Genomic DNA, 20,195 nt, shown 5'->3' on the forward strand with positions numbered 1-20,195 from the left:
GGGGAAGAATGGTACTAGGGGTCAGTCATCAGTCTCTACTATAGGGAATTATCTTTAATGGCTTGCCCCATATTTTACAATCTAGAATATACTTTTACCACTAGCTCCTTACCCTGATTACTGCTAACAAAAGTTCTTTCTTTCTTTCTTTTTTCCAGGAATCTGGTCTTTCTGTAGACCCAAGTCAGAAGGAACCATTTGTGGAGTTAAATAGAATATTAGAGGCATTAAAGGTCAGAGTTCTGAGACCTGCTCTGGAGTGAGTATTGAGTTTGCTTTCTTTTGAGTACTCTGAGAACTCTCTGTAAGAAAACTCAATCAGAAAACACAGTAGAGATTTTTAGATATATTTGTCTTACCTGTGGTAGACTTCAGAGAAATCAAAGGATAATTATTTTATTTATTTCGGCTAAGTGAAATATGGGGGGTGTGCAATATGAGAAAATGGTTGGAGCCTATTTCACTTATCAGTTGGTCTGAATTCCCATGAGAGAAAAGGGTTTTCTGTTTCCAGGCTACACCACCACTTTGTGTGGGCTGATATTACAACAAGCACTATTGTTCAGCCAGTGCAAGTTTGATATTTAAGCTTCCATAATGTGCTGGGTTTTGCTGGGTTTTATGCTAGCATTCTAGGTGGTGTGGATGAAGAGAACAAATATTTTTATAAAGGTACTCTATTCTTAATTACTGTGGATTTTGGTAATTGACCATGAACCTCTCATTGATAAGAATTGTCTGAAATTACTGAGTAAGCTATAATAAATATTATTCTAGAGCAGGGTCAGCAAGCTTTTCCATAAAGGACCAAGTAGGAAATATTTTAGGCTTTTTAGTCCACATAAGGTCTCTGTCGCATATTCTTCATTTTATTTTACAACCCTTTAAAAATTTAAAAACCCATTCTTGGCCATCTGCTATACAAAACAGGCAGCAAGCTGTATGTGGCCTGTGCCATAGTTTGCTGGCCCCAGTCCTAAAATTTTTTACTGTGAGGATTACCAGGTTATTTGTAATAAATAGCTCATGAAATAAAGGAAAGAAACTGGATTATAGAAGCAGTGATTTGTTGTGAGGTTATACCTTTGGAATCCTGGTATTTTAAAACCAGAAAAATTAACCATCGGTGTTACGGGGTTAGTTGGGAAGTTGACTTTTATAAAATGTACGCTTTTTCCCTTAAAATTTAGTTCCACTAACCCATTTAATTCTTCATAGCTTAGATTTTTCTTTCTGACCATTTCTCAGTTCTTTTTCCTTTTTGAGACAGGGTATCCCTGTCATCCAGGCTGGAGTGCAGTGGCATAATCATGGCTCACTACAGCCCCAACCCCCCAACCTCCCACCTTAGCCTCCCGAGTAGTTGGGACTACAGGACTGTGCCGTTACGCCCAGCTAATTTAAAAAAAAATTTTTTTTGTAGAGACAGGATCTCACTATGTTACCCAGGCTGGTTTCGAACTCCTGGGCTCAAGCGATTCTCCCACCTCGGCTTCCCAAAGTGCTGGAATTACAGACTTGAGCCACTGTACTCGGCCATTTCTCAGTTCTGAGAAAATTTTGTATAGTTCTAAAACCAGCGCAGATGACTAGATAGAAATTCCTGTATAAATTTATATAAAATTCTTGTATAAATTATAATAGATCTCACTTAAGAACTGTACCTCTGTGTAAGATGCATATTACCTTTGTAGAATTTGTTTAAGCAAATTTCAGATTGTGACACATCTGGGAGATAAATTCAACCAAATACCTCTAACACCTCTTAAACAAAATATGGCAACAACTACTTTTTTTTTGTCCCCCCCCAGAGAGACAGAGTCTTGCTCTGTGGCCCAGGCTGGAGTGCAGTGGGATGATCGTAGCTCACTGCACCCTCCCAAACTCCTGGGCTTAAGTAATCCTCCTGCCCCAGCCTCCTGAGTAGCTAAGACTACAGGTGCACACCGCCACACCTGGCTAATCTTTAAATATTTTATAGAGAGAGGATTTCTCTATCTCGCTCAGGCTGGTCTCAAACTGCTGGCCTCAAGTGATCCTCCTGGAGGGTCAGCTGCCCAAAGTACTGGGATTATAGGCATGGGCCAATGTGCCCGAGAAAGCCTACATGTAATGGGTTTCCCAGTTGTTTTATAGTGATTAGCAAATAATATTTGGGTTGTTATTCAAGGTAATATTCACTTATCTATGCATTTCTTAGGTTTTTTCATTAAACTTTTTTCATATATGCTAGTCATGTACATACTATATCTATAGTCACTGGCACATAGTATTTGCCACCTTAGCCTTCAGAGTACTCCAGACTTTTCTCCTAAGACCCTTTTTAACTTTGTGCATATATATGTTTCTTATTGATAAGCATGTTATGTATATTGATTATTTCTGTAAATTTTGTCTATTATTTGTTGCCTTAAGACAATTCCTCTCAGGCAGAGAGAGGACTTGTTCCATAAGTAAAAATTTTCTCATTTCATGTTTCTGGGAATAGTGTTTAATATCAGCATGAGGGAATGTAGTGGTAATTATAGTAACTCTTCTTGAGTGGTTATTATATGCCCAGCTAAAGGCCATTGAGGGCCTAGGGGAATGGTGATATTGTGGAGAGAAGTGGCAGAACAACACCTGATTACATAGATCTAATCAGGACCTTGCCTGCTCCTGTGTTCCGTGCCCTTGTACCTCTGAGTTTGTACAGATTTTCCCCCTCATCCAGATTTCTTTTATGCTCACCCAGATTGTTTTATTTGCTTTTTGAATTTCTCTTGGTGCCTAGAGTAGTGCTTACCTCATAGTAGGCCCTCAATGAATAACAGTAATCCGCAGGAGAATTTAGAGCAAACTTGTCATCCTCTTTCATGGTGGCAGATAGAAAGCCAAAAATAGTGTTAAGTGTTAACGAGAGAATAGTAACTTAATACAACAAGGTGGGGGAAATATTAGAAAAAATAGAAACTGTCCTTGTAGCTATGGCATTATTAACATACATATTGAAAGAAAGCACTACCTTTAGGGGAAGCTGCTTGGTTGCCTTCCTAAACGTGTCTCAAATAGTAATACTACCTTGCTGGATTTGCCACAGTCTAGTATCTGACTTTCAGCCTTGCAGACTTGGAAACTTGTTTTTGGTGTCCTTATTTTTATTTTTTTTTTTTTTTTTTTTGAGATGGAGTCTCGCAGCATCACCAGGCTGGAGTGCAGTGGCGCGATCTCGGCTCACTGCAACCTCCGCTTCCCAGGTTCAAGCAATTCTCCTGCCTCAGCCTCCCGAGTAGCTGGGATTACAGGCTCGTGCCACCACGCCCAGCTAATTTTTCTATTTTTAGTAGAGATGGGGTTTCACCATGTTGGTCAGGCTGGTCACTATCTCGTGACCTCATGATCCACCCGCCTCGGCCTCCCAAAGTGCTGTGATTACAGGCATGAGCCACCACGCCCGGCCCCTTATTTTGTTTTGTTTTCACTAAGAACAGGCCTTTAAAAACGATAAAAACCTGAATTGCTAAGCTGCATGTATAGTTTGGATTATTAGTGGCTGTGAAACTAGCTTGTGGCAGGCAGGTCCATGTGGAAGGCACATGAGCTTGCTAAGCCTAGAGCTGGAATAAGAGGAGATTGTTCTAGAAAATGTTCAAAGTTCTCAGGCTGAAATGTCCTGATGCCATTATCTCCACCATGGAGGTTGTGTTGCAGAGCCTTTGGGCAGTTCAGACTTCATTCACTGACTCCTTTTCTCAAAATTGTCCTTGGCTTGCCTTGGTTGAGTTTTGAGTCAGCATTAAGTATCCCAATAGGTAATAAATAAGAGTACAAAATCAAAAGGCACAACAAAATAAAAATACAGTGAAAAGTAAATCTCCCCACCTTTGCCTTCTAATCACAGTTACTCTCCAAACAGGCAGCCACCATTAACTGTATTATGTTTATGTACATTTTTATGCACAAGTGGTTGCATACTATACACAGTGTTCTGCTTTTTACTTGAAAAATTTTGAAGTATTTGCCTATATCAGAACATATAGAACTATCTTTTTTTTTTTTGGTGGCTGCTTAGTGTTCTCTTTTAGGGATTATACCTTAATTTTATTTAACCAGTTCCTATGGATAGACATTTGTAGTTTCCGATCTTTTGCTTTATAAGTGATGCAGCATTGAATATCCATTGCACATTATTTTGAACATGCCTGCTAGATATGTAGGGAACATTACTAGAATATTGGGTTAAGGTACATTTAAAATTTGGATTGATCTTACCACATTTCTCTCTATAAAGGTTGCCCTGAAATACAACCCTACCACAAAATAGCAAAGATCATTTCACATCCTTGCTGTCACAGCTGATTTTCCTTCCATTAAAAACAAAAACAAAAACAAAAAACTTTGTGAGCCTGATAACTGATAGGTATGTGTGGTAGGGGAAGAATGACATGTCATATTTTCAGTTTACATTTATCATATGAGTTGAGTTGAGTTGAACCACATCTTTTCTAGATATGTTCACACCTTCACTGTGGCAAAGGCTAAGTCCACTAGACTTCTGGCCTGGGCTAAGTCTTTGACTCTGAGGGCAGTCTTAAGGCAGAAGGGACCAGTGCTGAGATATGTGACCATGTATACCACAAAATCATTTCCATGGGCCTGTGAGAGCATTTCATCACTGCCTCTGGGGAACCTTGTAACACTTTTTTCAAAGAATTTGCTAATAGCAAAGCCTCAGTAAAATGCCATAACGAAAGCAGCTGGCCGGGCGCAGAGGCTCACGCCTGTAATCCCAGCACTTTGGGAGGCCTAGGCGGGTGAATCACCTGAGGTCACGAGTTCAAGACCAGCCTGGCCAACATGGCAAAACCCAGTCTGTACTAAAAATACAAAATTAGCCGGGTGTGGTGGTGCATGCCTGTAATCCCAGCTACTTGGGAGGCTGAGGGAGGAGAATCCCTTGAACTGGGGAGGCGGAGGTTGCAGTGAGCTTAGATTGTGTCTGCATTCCAGCCTGGGTGACAAAGTAATACTCCGTCTCAAAAAAAAAGCAACTGAATGGTTATGAGAAAGGGAAGAGAGATGTTACAGCATTTTTCACAGAAGAGAAAAAAAAATTACTTCAGACCACAGAAGGGTTTAGATTGGACAGGCCAAGAACAGTATCAGGCAGGCTGCTGAAATATGGGAAGACTCCATCTCCAAAGCTAGCAGATAGGTGGGTATAGAAAGAAGCCACAGGTTTCTTCGTGGTGTGTGTGGCCAGTAGTCCTAAAGATGTGAAGATGCTTGACAGACTTAATAGAAATTCTAGTACCAATGGGTAAAACAGTTTATAAGCAGGAAATAGTTGTAGAAAATGAAATTGGAGGAAGGAGGCAGAGGTGCCTGATCACGGGGCCTTGACTATCACTGGAAATGAGGGTAACGGTGATTCAGCAATTTCTAGTTTCCCTCCCTCCCCCGCCGCTTTTTTAGTTGAATAGAGGAATAGATAGAGATGGGGTCTCACTATGTTGTCGCCCAGGCTGGTCTTGAACTCTGAGCTCAAGCGGTCCTTCCACCTTGGCCTCCTAAAGTGCTGGGATTACAGGCATGAGCCGCAGTGCCCGGCCTGGTGTCTGTTTTCTTATTACTACTCGTGGCTTCCTGTAGGTGAGTGGTCTCCCTGACTCAGGCACATTTTAATAGCCACATAGAACCACAGAGGAAACAAGGCTCTGATAGATGTGCCGGCCTAACAGAAGGAACAATCAAGGCTTGAACAAGTTGGATTTTTTTCCAGAGGTTCATTTTTTTTCTTTCCTCCCTCACCTTTTGGTCTTAATTTTAAAAAGGCAGAAGAGGAAAGAGTTAATGGATACATTTTAACTCACTCTCTATGCCCTAAGTCTGGTGGAGAAAGCATACCTCTTAAAGAGAAGCTAATTGAAAGTAGAAAGAGGTGCCATTTTTCAGAAGGATACAGAAAAGAAGGAATAGAAAAAAGCCAGAAGAGAAAAAAAAATTGCGTTGATAACACTGTTTTCTATTGTCTATTTTATATTTGTTGCTGGTGAAAGTTTATAGAAATTCCAAGACTGTAGGTATTCCGTAGGGGAAAGAATAGACATTATCTGAATACATCCTCACCAAAGACTTGAGCAGTATTGGAAATAAGTGGGCAATCTGTGACTAGAGAAATTGAGAGTCTTCACAGAAAGAGAAAATTTAAATGGTCCCTGAGAATAAATGTTTAAAAACCTAAGGAGCTAAACTAGCTGGGAGGCTAAACACACATGATAGAAAAGAAAAGGGAGACCTGGGAAAGACACTGTACATGTGCTTGTAAAATGCAGGTCTAGTATCAGGTTTATAAAATATCTTGTTTTTATTTTTGTGGTAGGAAACTAGCAGTAAATAAGGCAATGTCATATTAAGTACTTTAAAAAGATCACTAATCTGTAGAGTTGTGTTGTCCAATATGGTGACCACTCCTATGTGTAGCTCTTACTAATCTGTGCATTACTGAGAACCTCATATAAAAGGGTGTGTGTGTGTCTTAAATAGAGTCAGATATGCAATACCATAGTTTGTGTGGTTTCTTAAATAGCATGTGAAAAGGACAGAGACTCACACCAACTCTGAGATGAGTTTAATGGTAGTAGTTCCAGCAATGGACTCAGCCCATAGCTGAAAAATTACCATTTGAAAATATCTAAGAAATGAAACATTGAGTGTTCTTTTCAGTCTCTAAAGCAAAGTTATAGAGTTCCTCACTTTTTTGACTGAACTTTGATTTTTGTCAGGTTTGCCATTCTCTGAATTTTTAAGCATTTGATTCATGTTACTAAGGACATTTCACCAGGTCCACACCTGTGGAGTAAAAATAAATGTCATTAATTCCCCTGGACTTCAGCTTTTACCTCCAAGAGTATAGCCTTAAAGGAAATTAGAAAAAGAGGTTTTTGTAAGCCTTTAAATGCTGTGAAAGGTTATAGTGGAATGTGCTGTGGGATTGGCAAGAGGCTTTTTTCCCCAGTATTACTAGAAATAGACACCCACCCAGGCTGGCAAAATTGTAAGATGAGAGAGATAAGCCTACTAATGCTGTCTGTTAGTTTCCTGAGGGAGAACCACTAACTATGAAGGTAAAATCTTGTATTTATTTTTGGAATGATGTAGAAATTCTAAATATGGAGGTAACTGCGTGCCAAGTCTTTTCACAGGCCTGACAATTAAGATAATTAATGCTAATGTTTCTGCTGGGTAATTGTATACATGTGGATTGCTTCTAAGTTAGTCTTCTTATAAGTAATATTGTTTTGGGGTTTGTTGGTGGAAAGGCCCCAAAAGGCTCTTCATCAGAAGAATGTAGTGGCAGTGCATAGAGATCAGTGTAACACTGTTGATCTTACTGTCATTTTTGGGGTCTTCAGTGTTTCTCTAAATGGAGTAATTCCAAAGGTGACAGTGTTCTCGTGGTCCATGCTGGAAATTTGGGATCAGAATTTTTTTTTTAAAAAAGTATAGAGTTAATAATTTCACTGCATTTTTAGTTTGCTTGCCCCCCCCACCCCCCCCCCCCCCCCCCCCCCCCCGCCCCACCATCTCTACTAAAAATACAAAATTAGCCAGGCACGGTGGTGAGCACCTGTAACCCCAGCTACTCGGGAGGCTGAGGCAGAAGAATCACTTGAACCCGGGAGGCAGAGGTTGCAGTGAGCCGAGATCACGCCACTGTACTCCAGCCTGGGCAACGGAATGAGACTTTGTCTCAAAAACAAAAACGTGGGGAGGAAGGAAGGGGGAGGGGCAGGGGCAGGAATCATTTTAGTGAGAAATAGAAAACTAATTTTTCTTTGTAATTCTTTAAGATTTATGAGAATGGGCCACAGACACCCTGACTTGCTCAGGTTCTCAAACTTTATGTCTTTCCTCATTATATCAATCTGGAACTTCCTTGTCTTTATAAAGTAACCTCTTACCACTGAGATCTCTGTGTTCTTTCTCTCCTGTTTGTATTCTTTTTTTTTTTTTTTTTTTTTTTGAGACGGAGTTTCACTCTTGTTGCCCAGGCTGGAGTACAATGGCGCAATCTTGGCTCACCACAACCTCCGCCTCCCGGGTTCAAGCAATTCTCCTGCCTCAGCCTCCCAAGTAGATGGGATTACAGGCATGCACCACTACAGCCGACTAATTTTGTATTTTCGGTAGAGATGGGGTTTCTCCATGTTCATCAGGCTGGCCTCAAACTCCCAGCCTCAGGTGATCCACCCACCTCGGCCTCCCAAAGTGCTGGGATTACAGGCCTGAGCCACTGCACCCAGCCCTTGTATTCTTTACTGAACCTATGGGCAGTCTTTGCGGGTTTCTAACATACATAAATTCGTTTTTACCACAGTTTAGTTAAATAACACCTGGCTGCCAACAACACAGTTCAGATTTCAGTCACCATGATGTATTAACTGTGAACAATTGTATAAAATACGGACTTCTCTGCCAGCTCTTCAGTCTACACATCAGGACATAACAGGTGCATCATGGTCATGACCAGTTCTGTTACTTCGCTCTTGATCACTGCACATCTACTGTCAGTTACCCTCAGGCAACACCTGTGTGGTTGTGTCACCTCCTTAACTCCCAGGGGTAAACCCACGTGACATTTTACAAAAATGGATAATTGGAAGACAGACTTGGCAACAAGAAAAATCTCTAGAAGTGAAATTGAATGTGATTAGAAAGGTTTGAAAAGGACAACAGCAAGATGAAGCTAGGGCAAGACCTAAGCCTACAGGAAGCTAATGGTACAAAGCATATTGGAAAAGTCCTGTCACTATAAAGACCAGGGTAAAGTCACTTCACCATCTTTTCACTTATATTGCACTAGAATAGAAAGGTGCTTATGGTTTAGATGGAGCATTTACTTCTACTTTGGATTGAGAGAGAGAAGTGTGTGTGTGTGTGTGTGTGTGTGTGTGTGTGTGTCTCAATCAGTTTGGCTACTATTTGGGCCAAATTGATAATAGTTGCCTTATTGAAAGAAGATGGTAATTACAAGGATATTGAAGAACTTCACTGCCAGGAAAAGATGCTTTTATCATGTTCAGAAGTTGTGAATTGACTAATGTAAAGCTGTCTGAAGAAGCTGCTATTGTAAGAATGCTACTGTGAAATTTGTACTCAGATTTCAAGGATTTGTTAAGGCAGATGTTAACGATGATCATCACAGAAGGCAACTCTTGATACCAGAGCTTAGCAAAAGGCATAGAATAGTGAAGAATAGTGAATAGAGTTAAAAATAGATTGACTTTCTTATTAGGAGGCAGCTGCGGAGAGTAACTTTGAATAGAACCTATGCTTATTTGGCCAGTTAACTGTGGCCAGGGAATTGAGGTCAAGAAAATACAAATGTGGGTTTCTGGGTACAATCCTGGAGTCTGTAGAGAGGTCCTATCATGTCAGATGAGGATTTCACCTTAATTGCTTACATGTGCTTCAATGTTTGGGAGAGTTAAAAATGGGGTGTCTCATCCTTGGTTTAGAAAATGACATTTTGCCCGGGAGGGAGAAGCTTGGAAGTCCCTTGCCTTGTACAATTTAGGCTTAATATAGTATTAAGAAGTTAAATGAGGACAGTATTGTTTCAGAATAGGATGAAAAGAAATATGACTTTTAAGAAATTTGAAAACTTGTATTCTATGAATTTGGGTTTTGTGTTGTCCTCTCCTCCTCCCAGTTCCTTTTTGTAAAGGTATCTACTTCCTTTTCTAAATATTTCTTGGCAAGGAGGGGGGAGGAATTAAGCAATGCTAGTTTTTTTCTTATTTCATAGCCTTGTTTATAGCAAAATTTGAAACTGTGCAAACATAAATTTAGTACATTAAAAATTATATTTGTCTAAATAAATGCCTCTCCAGGTTAAGTGGAGTACAGGTGTTTATAGCTTATAAAGCTTAAATTGATAATTCATAACTTTCAGGAAAAGTAATTTATAATTACTCTATAGGCCTGTTCATTTAAGAAAAAGGAAGTTAAGAAATTTTACTTTTACATTAGCTTAAAAAGTTACTACCTTTTAAAGTGTAAAATTAATACATGTTCATTACAGAAAACCTGGAAAATATAGGACAGCATAAACTGTTATAGAAATCACTGTAATATGGACTGCTGGTCAGCTGGTATTGATTGGTGTGTCTTCCTGGTGGTTTCAGACGCCTGGTGCTGATGTAAGAGTTGGTGCCTTGTTCCGATTAGTCATGGCCCATGGTATAGCAGTTGATAAATAATGCTTGAAATCCCAGAGTCATTACTGCTAAACATTCTGGTGTCTAAAAGTTACTTTTAAAAATATATCACACTTTTGGCCGGGCATGGTGGCTCATGCCTGTAATCCCAGCACTTTGGGAGGCCAAAGCGGGTGGATCACCAGAGGCCAGGGGTTCAAGACCAGCCTGGCCAACATGGTGAGACCCTGTCTCTACTAAAAATGCAAAAATGAGCCGGGTGCAGTGGTGCATGCTTGTAGTCCCACCTACTCGGGAGGCTGAGGCAGGAGAATGGCTTGAACCTGGGTGGTGAAGGTTGCAGTGAGCTGAGATCTTGCCACTGCACTCCAGCCTGGGCAACAGAGTGAAACTCTGTCTCAAAAAAAAAAAAATTTATATTTTTTATATATATATATGTATCATATATATATATATCATATCACATATATATATATATATATATATATATATATATATATATCACACTTTCAAGCTGAGCACGATGGCTCACGCCTGTAATCCCAGCACTTTGGGAGGCCAAGGTGGGAGGATGGCTTGAGTCCAGAAGTTCAAGACCAGCCTGGGCAACATGGTGAAACCTTGTCTCTACAAAAAAATACAAAACATTAGCTGGGTGCGGTGGCGTGCGCCTGTGGTGACAGCTACTTGGGAGGCTGAGGCGGGAGAATCGCTTGAGCCTGGGAGGTGGAGGTTGCAGTGGTGAGCTGAGACCATACCACTGCACTGCAGCCTGGGCGACGAAAGTGAAACCCTTTCTCAAAAATAAAAAATAAAAAAATCACACTTTCCTCCCATTTAACACTATATCATGAACATATTCCTATGAAAATGAGATTTTTTTTTTGTGAATTGTCTATTTATGAATTTTTCCTTTTTTTCTATTGACTTTTTTAAAATTAAAATTTGTAGTTACTCTATTGGCTCCAGTCTTTGACTTTACAAGCCCTTACACATACATCTCATATCAGAAACAGAAAAAAGAAAAATCTTACTGCCTTTCCTTATTTGCTAGTAGGAAAACATACTCATGCTTATATGATTGAAGGGGTGTATAAACTTTTGGAAAGTGATCTAATTTAAATGCACTACTTGGAACTGGAAATCCATAAGGTGCCTGGCAGATTAGACTGCAAAAAGCACAGTGCTGTTGGTACTGTTGATTGATGTGGGGCATTGACGAAAGACCACTGCCAGAAGTACTTTGCTGGTTGACCAGGCACGGAAGCTCACACCTGTAACCGCAGCACTTTGGGAAGCTGAGGCGGGAGGATCACTTGAACCCAGGAGTTCAAAACCAGCCTGGGCAACATAGTGTTTACAAAAACAATTTTTAAAAAAATTAGCCAGGAATGGCAGCATGCACCTGTGGTCCTAGCTACTTCAGAGACTGAGGTAGGAGGATCACTTGAGCCCAAGAGGCTGAGGCTGCAGTGAGCCACAATTACACTACTGCATTGCAGCTTGGGTGACAGAGTGAGACCCTGTCTCAAAAAAAAAAAAAAAAAGTACATTATTGTCAGCAGGTTTACTTGACTTGGTGTTACCACTTGACTGCATAATTTTAGTGCCAGGCAAGGAACCAAGGCTTACAAATTTAGGTAAATATTTCCTAAATCCAGATGATTAATATTTTTAAAAACCACTTTGACTTTGAAGTCAGAGATGCCTCATGATTTGACTGTAAGATGTGAATACATCAGCAAGTTAATTAGAATGTTTATATGCTTGTGCAGCCCTTTCTGGGAAGGTTAGGACCCAGTAAAGTGCAGCTCTGTGAAGTCCAATCCCAATCAGCAAATTCATTATAAATAATTTGAAAGGTTTTACTCTTGTAGTTTATGGAGTTACTGAGATTTTATATTCTTACCCAGTTCAGATTCTAGTGGTCTTTGGTGAATTAGGTTAGGTGGGGAGTATTTGTCTAACTGATGGTCAAATTAAGTAATACAATGCTAACAACTTCTATATGTTAATATATTTAGAGAAATAAAGTAATGTTTCCTTATTGCCTTATCGCAAAATTTGATTTTAACAGCTGGCTATATACTTTCCTGCCTTTGCCCTCACCTGACCTGGTAGTTCCAGTTCAAGATTGATTGTTCCAACTGTTCTATAGAAGCCTGAGGGGCTGTATTTTGGCTCATTTAAAATTGAATCTTGTTTTTTCCCTTATTAGAACTGTTTGTACAAATCATTTTGCAGAGTAAGATTTACTGTATGATACTTGTCTAGCTTTATCTTCCTGATCAGATTGAAAGCACCTTGGGGGGAAATAATGGTATTTACTGTTTTTAATCCCAAAGTGAACAAAATCTTGGAACTGTTGAAAGTTTAAAAGTATAGTTCCCTTTCAGGATCTTTGATTCATTCTTGTATATATTAGGCCAGTTTTGTAGGAAAAGAGCAGTGGACCTAGGCAATCTAATTGTGAATCTCATGGCTGACACTGCTTCAAAGTGTGGTCCTGTGCAAGTTCAGATGCATCATGTGACACATCAGAGTCATTCTAGTGATTGTCATCTACCTTAATGCTGTTTCTTTCACTGGCTGAAGGGCCTCTGCAGGTGTAGTTATTGGTGGTTACTTTCCTGACAAAAGTCTCAGCCCTAGAGATTGATGTTACCATAGACTTCCACAAGATGGCAGACCAAGCCCCTTTTTTGTTTTACTGGGTTTCAAATAGTTTTTAAGACACCTGGCTTATGCTTTTGATTATTCTTAAAGTCTTTTTTGCCTTTTCTTTAGGTGGGCAGTGTCAAACCGGGAAATGCTTATAGCTCAAAACAGCTCCTTGGAATTTAAGCTACACAGACTGTATTTTATTAGCTTGTTAATGGGTGGAACCACAAATCAGCGAGAGGCATTACAATATGCTAAAAATTTTCAGCCATTTGCCCTAAATCATCAAAAAGGTGAGTCTGGAGTCAGATGTTATTAATGTTTGAAACAGGGCTATAGCCACCACTGTAACTTAACAGTTCTTAACTAGAGCTAATACATGTTTGCCAGTAAACAGTTGTAGTTGATAATCACTTACAGGAAAAGCTCTGACTGGCTCTAGAACAAAAACAAAAATATTAAAGCGTCTTAGAAGTCAGAGATGTTGCAGATTTTGGAATTCCATATTAAACTAAGAGGAGATCTGAGAAAGAGCAAGGTGTGCACTTGCTCTTTTCTACCCCCACCTGGCTGTGTGCTGCTGCTCTTGCCACAGCAAAGTGTCAGAGAGCCAAGGTGGCAACTGTCAACCCCACGAATCTGTGTAGGAATACATTAACTCTGCAGTCAGAGATAATGTGATGACATAATTGTTACTCCTCTAGGTAATGGTAATTATACTATGCTGTAGGTAAGAATTTAAATTATAAGTTCAGTATTTTCACTACTTTCCTTTTCTTCCCTTTTCTCTCCATGCTGTTTAATTTAGGATGAAGGAAGAAACCAAGCTTAAGGACCGGAATTTTAAAAGACCTGTTAATACATTATTTTAGGCTGTATCAGTATGGGTGGGGGTATTCTTGCTTTTCCCAGCTTATTACTGCAAGCAAACTAATGCTTTCTTGCTGGTGCTTTTTTTAGACATTCAGGTTTTGATGGGAAGCCTTGTGTACCTGAGACAAGGGATTGAGAACTCACCATATGTTCACCTACTTGATGCAAACCAGTGGGCTGATATCTGTGACATCTTTACACGGGATGCTTGTGCCCTCCTGGGGCTCTCCGTGGAGTCCCCTCTCAGTGTCAGGTATGGAAATTGGCCCTGTCTGTTATTGAAGTATGCACTGCATTATCACCTTCCCTTAACTTGTTTGGTTCTTGATGTTTAAAGGCAAAATAACTTTTGTCTTTCTGAAGAAGAGTGCAATTGGTATTTCAAAAGATATCACAATTGGCAATGACGCTGTTTTAGAGAAGCGGTTTTGAAAGTGTGGTGTATGAACCTCACGGGATCCTGAGAGCCTTTTCCACTGTGTTGACATTAGTACAGATGGTCCAGAAACAGTGGTGGACTAAACTGCTAGAGCCTTAGCACAAGTCGGGGCAGTGGTACAAACTCCACAAATACTTGCTGGATTCCTCACCACCACACACTTGCAGTTTAAGAAATGCTAGTTTTACTTAACCATGCCTGTAATCCCAGCATTTTAGGAGGCCTAGGAGGGCGGATCACGAGATCAGAAGTTTGAGACCAGCCTGGCCAACATAGTGAAACCCTGTCTCTACTAAAAACACAAAAAATTAGCCGGACGTGGTGGCGGGTGCCTTTAATCCCAGCTAGTCGGGAGGCCGAGGCAGAAGACTCTCTTGAACCCAGGAGGCGGAGGTTGCTGTGAGCTGAGATTGCAGCATTGCACTCCAGCCCCATGCAACAGTGCGAGACTGTCTCAAAAAAAAAAAAATATTTTTGGCCTGGTGTGGTGGCTCACATCTGTAATTCCAGCACTTTGAGAGGCTGAGGTGGGGGAATCTCTTGAGACAAGGAATTCGAGACCCACCTGGGCAACACAGCTAGACTCCGTTTCTACAAAAAACTTTTTAAAAAAAAGGATGTTCTTGGTGAAACATTAAAATTACTAGTTTTATTAAATCTTGACCTTTCAGTACACATCATCTTAATAATTTGTATGACAAAATAGGAAATCCGCATAAAGCACTTCAGTTTCATGTCAAAGTATGGTAATTGTCTTGAGAAAAAGTATGTTGTTTTGAGTTATGAGCTAGCTAGTCACTTTTTTTCATGGCATACTTGTTTTGTTTGTTACTTGTTTTTTTCTTGTGTTTGCTTTTTTGAGATGGAGTCTCCCTCTGTCCCCTGGCTGGAGTGTAGTGGCGCAATCTCAGCTCACTGCAGCCTCCACCTCTTGGATTCAAGCGATTCTCCTGCCTCAGCCTCTGGAGTAGCTGGGATTACAGGTGCCTGCCACCACGCCCAGCTAATTTTTGTATTTTTGGTAGAGACAAGGTTTCATCATGTTGGCCAGGCTGGTCTCGAATTCCTGACCTCAGGCGATCCACCACCTCAGCCTCCCAAGGTGCTGGGTTTATAGGCGTGAGCCACCGCACCAGCCATGGAATAGTTTTTACTTGGAAGAGTCATTAACATAGTTACTCACACTCAGGTTTTTGGCAGTCTTTTTTCTTTTTCTTTTTCTTTTTTTTTTTTTTTAAATCTTCTTTCTTAAATTTTTAAGACAGTCTTGCTATGTTGTTCAGGTTGGACTCAAACTCCTGGGCTCAAGTGATTCTCCTGCCTCAGGCTCCTGAGTAGCTGGGAGTACAGTTGTGTGCCACATCACCCAGCCATTTTTTTAAGTGAATGAAGCAAGCCTGTCACATTTGAAAGGTCTTAATTAAGTATGATTTTACGAAAGCATGCATAAGTAAAAGAGTCATTCAAAGTACAAGACAGACAAATGGATTTCAATGTAGCAGGGTACAAAAAGTTTAATGGTAAAGTTTCAGATTCTGCTCTGCAACTAACCTTAGAAAACTTTACTACCTATTTTAGCCAAAACTATGAAAAGTCAGTTTTGGTGTGGTATTAAGGAGGAGTATCCACAGTGATCCAAAGCGATCAAAGTAGTACTACACATATGTGTGAAACAAGGTTTTTTTTTCACTTACCTCAACCAGAAGAACATATCACAATAGATTTAATGCAGAGTCAGCTATAAGAATCCAGTTGTCTTTCTGTTAAGGTAGGCATTCAGGAGAGTTGTGAAAGTGTGGAACAGTGCCACTCTTCTCACAAATACATTTTTGTTTTGGAAACGGTAGTTATTTTTTTATAAGAATGTTTGCAATAATTGCATGGTATTTTATTTTTACATGAACTAATCGGCACCTTTTACATTTCTCATTTTAATTTCTAATGCATTAAAGATATAATCCACAAAAAGAAAAGCTCTTTGAGATCCTTAATACTTAAGCATATAAAGGGGTCCTGAAACCAAAACATTTTAAGAAACTCTTGTAAGAAAATAACTCCTTTTTAGCTCTTCTATTCATTTAATTGCACAAATGTTTTGCATACCTGCTATGTGCCAGGCACTGTGGGCACCGTGTTGGATATGAAGATGAATAAGGTGCATTCCACAGGGTGCTCCATCCTAGAGTAGGAGTGGACAGATGCAATTAGCTATAATGTGAGGCGTTGATGCCATCAAGTTCTCTGAGGAAGACTGTGAAGTGGGAATGTACATGCAGAAACTTTATTGACATCAGCACCTGTGGGAGAATGAAAACAGCAGGATTGGGCAGAGAGGAAAGTTGGACTGTATTAGAGTGGCAACAAGGTCTCTCCCATCCCTGAGGAGCTCTGGAGCTGCTGTGGGCCTGTGGAGTTGTCCCAAATTGGGCCTATAGGGCTGGGCTTTTGTACCCTCACATGGAGCAATTGCTGGATGTGACTGTGGTGAGATGACTCTCTTCAACTGAGGACAGTACTGAAGAGACGGACACAGCTGAGAGTTGGCTGCCAACACTTCCAGATCTGAGAAACGAGTGCTTCCACCCTGGACAGGGGTGATCTGGGGATAAGGGGAACTATGCAGAAAACATGTTTCAGGAGCAAGCATGTCATTTGACTGATAAGCTGAGCCCATTAAATCCAGTTGTTTTGTGCAATATAAAACCTTTTTTGGCACTAATGTAAGATTATTATGAAATTCATTGTATTTTACTTTTTGAAACAGGGTCTCATTCTGTTGCCCAGGTTGGAGTGCAGTGGCACGATCGTGGCTCACTGCAGCCTCAACCTCCTGGCATCCTCCCATCTCAGCCTGCTCAGTAGCTGGGACTCTAGGCACACGCTACCACACCTGGCTAATGGCTAATTTTTATATCTTTTGCAGAGACGGGGGTCTCACTATGTCCCAGGCTGGTCTCAAACTCCCAGACTTAAGTAATCTTCCCACCTTGGCCTCCCAAAGTGCTGCAATTACAGGAGTGAGCCACCACCATCTGCTGTTATGAAATTCTCTAAAAACCTTATTCTCAATTCTATACTTCTTTCCTATGGATTGAAAATGGTATATAAATCAGCACCATCTGCAGACCACATTTTGAGTATCATTGTTCTAATTAGCGTATACCTTGGAGCACATTTTGTAAGAAAAATAAATATGGTGGTATATGGTCTGTAAGGAAGGGAATAGGAAAGGAAGTTATGTCTTGTATATTGCTGAATGAAGAATTTTGTGCAAGAACATCTCTTTTTCCTTCAAACTCAGATGCTAAAACTACCGTATTTGGAAGAGTAGTAGTTCTTAATTTCTGCTCTTCATTTGAATTAGTTGGTTCTCCAAAGTTGCTTTCTTTTTTAAAATGCATGTTTTAAAACTTTATTTTTCTATTTTGTGAGGAAGTAAGCTAAAGTTAAATTACCCTAGCAGATGAGTTTTTTTTTTTTTTTAACGTTTGCATTCTTTAACTGCATTTACCCCCATATTGGTGAGGTTTATTTAGAAAATTTAGAGTTTTATTTTTTGTTTTGTTTTTTAACTGGGATTGGTTTTCAGTAACTTCAGGAAATATACCAGTGGGCCTGGGGAAGAAGGGGAGGGAAAACAAGTTATTTTTCTTCTAGTGGAAATGGCTGGATTTACTTTTAGCAGAACAGAAGGCTCTCACCCTGTCCAGTGGCCAGGGTCTGTGGCACATAGAGTCTGGAGAAATTGATGTCTCCTTGGACCAAGCGGCCTGACACCTGGCCTGTCACTGACGTTTCTTCTTCTGCTCTCCCAGTTTCTCAGCAGGTTGTGTGGCACTGCCAGCTTTAATTAACATCAAAGCCGTGATTGAACAGAGGCAGTGTACTGGAGTTTGGAATCAGAAAGATGAATTACCTGTGAGTTGCATTTTCTATTGGCTATTTACTTTTACTGCCATTAGAAGAATATGGCGTCTTTAAATGTTCATCTTACCTTTTAACCAGGAAACATTGTAGCCATTTGACAGGAGTTCTTTTATGGATATATAAAAGATTAAACAATACAAATGAGGAGCCTAGTACATTTTGGGGACCCTGGAGGAGGAGTATTATAATTTTGACTCGAGGTGCCTTTGAAAGCTGGTGAAGGGAAACATCAGAAGTGGGGAGGGTTGTACATACAGTAGCATGCAGTGTGTTCAGTGCAGTTCACAAACCACTCCTGTGATTGTTTTTCTAATATAAACGCAAATTTAATTGGATTTACTTTTGTCTTAACTATTGGTGTCGATCAGATCATGAGTTTGTTCTGGTTACATTTTCCTAATGCCAATAGAATAAGTATAGAGCTCTTAAAGGTCATAACACTTGCAGTCATCAGTGGGTCTCTAGTACTGTATTTCTACTGCTCTCATGGAAAGACCATGGTTTTAAACATCAGCGCAATCACTTGCCAACTCTAGAACTTCTCTAAGCAGTAGTGTATTCATCTCTAAGACAAGGACCAGCTTTCTCTTTATGGGGCTGCAGAAGGCTAGAGATAACATAAGCACGCTTAGAACAAGACGGGATACATGGTAGGCACTCAAATTGTGGCTGCCATGGTGCAGTTATGATGTGAAGTGGCAAAGGTCATTGTATGTATGTTTCCACCAGGTCTCTGACAGGCACTGAGGCTCTGGCCTGGAATTGTCATTCCTGTCATGATTGTGTCACAGACCCTGAAAAGCTAACATACGCATTTGTTTTTTTGCCCGTTTTATACCACACCTGTACACAGGTTTATTTGCAGTTACCTTGTTCTTCCAGTGGGTAACCCTGTCAGTTGGTTGCCCCAGCTTCTCCTCAAAGATCTTTTCTGATTAAAGGCACAGGTGCAGTCCTGGTCCTGAGTGTGGTCAGGACACAAGTAGCACTCCTGCTCTACTGCTGCTAACTTGAACAAGTGAAAAGAACTTGAGCCTTCACTTGTTTTGTGGAGGCAGGTGCCTGGCATCTGGCAGTTTCCCATTTATGTTGTAAGCATCTCTGACATGCACTAAGAGCAGACTAAAATCTGAATTCACCTAAAGACTGTGTGTCAAGCCACTAAAGCCATTAGAGGTGGTGATCTGGTCATTGTTTGTCAGACTTGTTTTTATACTTTGTCAGCTTTCTTGAAAATAATCTTGAAGGTTAATTTAACACTTTGAATCACTAAGACTGTCCATCTGAGTTAGAAGAGTGCTATAGAAAGTTACATTCAGGTGAATAGATCTGATCAGTGTTCTTTGCTGCACAGTGTATATTACCATGTGTATGGTTTTGTGAAATGTGACTTCAGCTTTTTTACTTTTTTTTTTTTTTTTTTTAACAGATTGAAGTGGACCTTGGTAAAAAGTGCTGGTATCACTCTATATTTGCCTGCCCCATTCTTCGTCAGCAAACAACAGATAACAATCCACCCATGAAATTGGTCTGTGGTCATATTATATCAAGAGATGCCCTGAATAAAATGTTTAATGGTAGCAAGTAAGTGTCTGACTTTTAAAAAATGTTAGCAAATAAATTTTGTTTTGGAACTTGGTAGGAGAATAAGAAGTGATGAGGATTTTAAAAATGTAGCTAGATTTAGAACTAAATAAATTTCTTAACTATTCATCTGGCAAAGTGGGTGGTATCTGAGTTAAGTATTTTTAATTTGTCTATGGATTTGGTGATTAGATTTATAAGCATGTCTTTAACTTAACTTTTGGGGTAGGTGATAGATTTTCCCCTTTTCTATACAAATGGTCACATACTAAAAAATGTTCTATACTTTGCTGTTTTCACTTAGTGATGTATCTTGGAGATCTTTTTCTATGCTGCAGAAACAGCCCTCATTATTTTTTCGTTAAAGCTACAGTATATTCTACTGTATAGAAATATGATTGGGTAGCCAGTTCCCTATTGATGAACATTTGTTTCTCTAAACAGTGCTAAGTGAAGGCCGGGCACGGTGGCTCATGCCTGTAATCCCAGCACTGTGGGAGGCCGAGGCA

General features: G+C 40.1%; 1 protein-coding gene across 1 annotated transcript in view; it reads left to right on the top strand.

The window, feature by feature from the left end:
* The window catches only part of RMND5A (required for meiotic nuclear division 5 homolog A), a 59,002-nt gene that overhangs the window by 32,966 nt on the left and 5,841 nt on the right, over positions 1-20,195 (top strand). The window contains exons 4-8 of the mRNA XM_030827551.1: positions 159-259; positions 12,990-13,156; positions 13,824-13,989; positions 17,991-18,093; positions 19,532-19,686. Of these exons, the coding sequence (XP_030683411.1) occupies positions 159-259; positions 12,990-13,156; positions 13,824-13,989; positions 17,991-18,093; positions 19,532-19,686 (692 nt within the window). The remainder of the gene's footprint in view (positions 1-158; positions 260-12,989; positions 13,157-13,823; positions 13,990-17,990; positions 18,094-19,531; positions 19,687-20,195) is intronic.

Source organism: Nomascus leucogenys, chromosome 14 (genome assembly GCF_006542625.1).
Source record: "Nomascus leucogenys isolate Asia chromosome 14, Asia_NLE_v1, whole genome shotgun sequence".
NCBI classification, from domain to species: Eukaryota; Metazoa; Chordata; class Mammalia; order Primates; family Hylobatidae; genus Nomascus; species Nomascus leucogenys.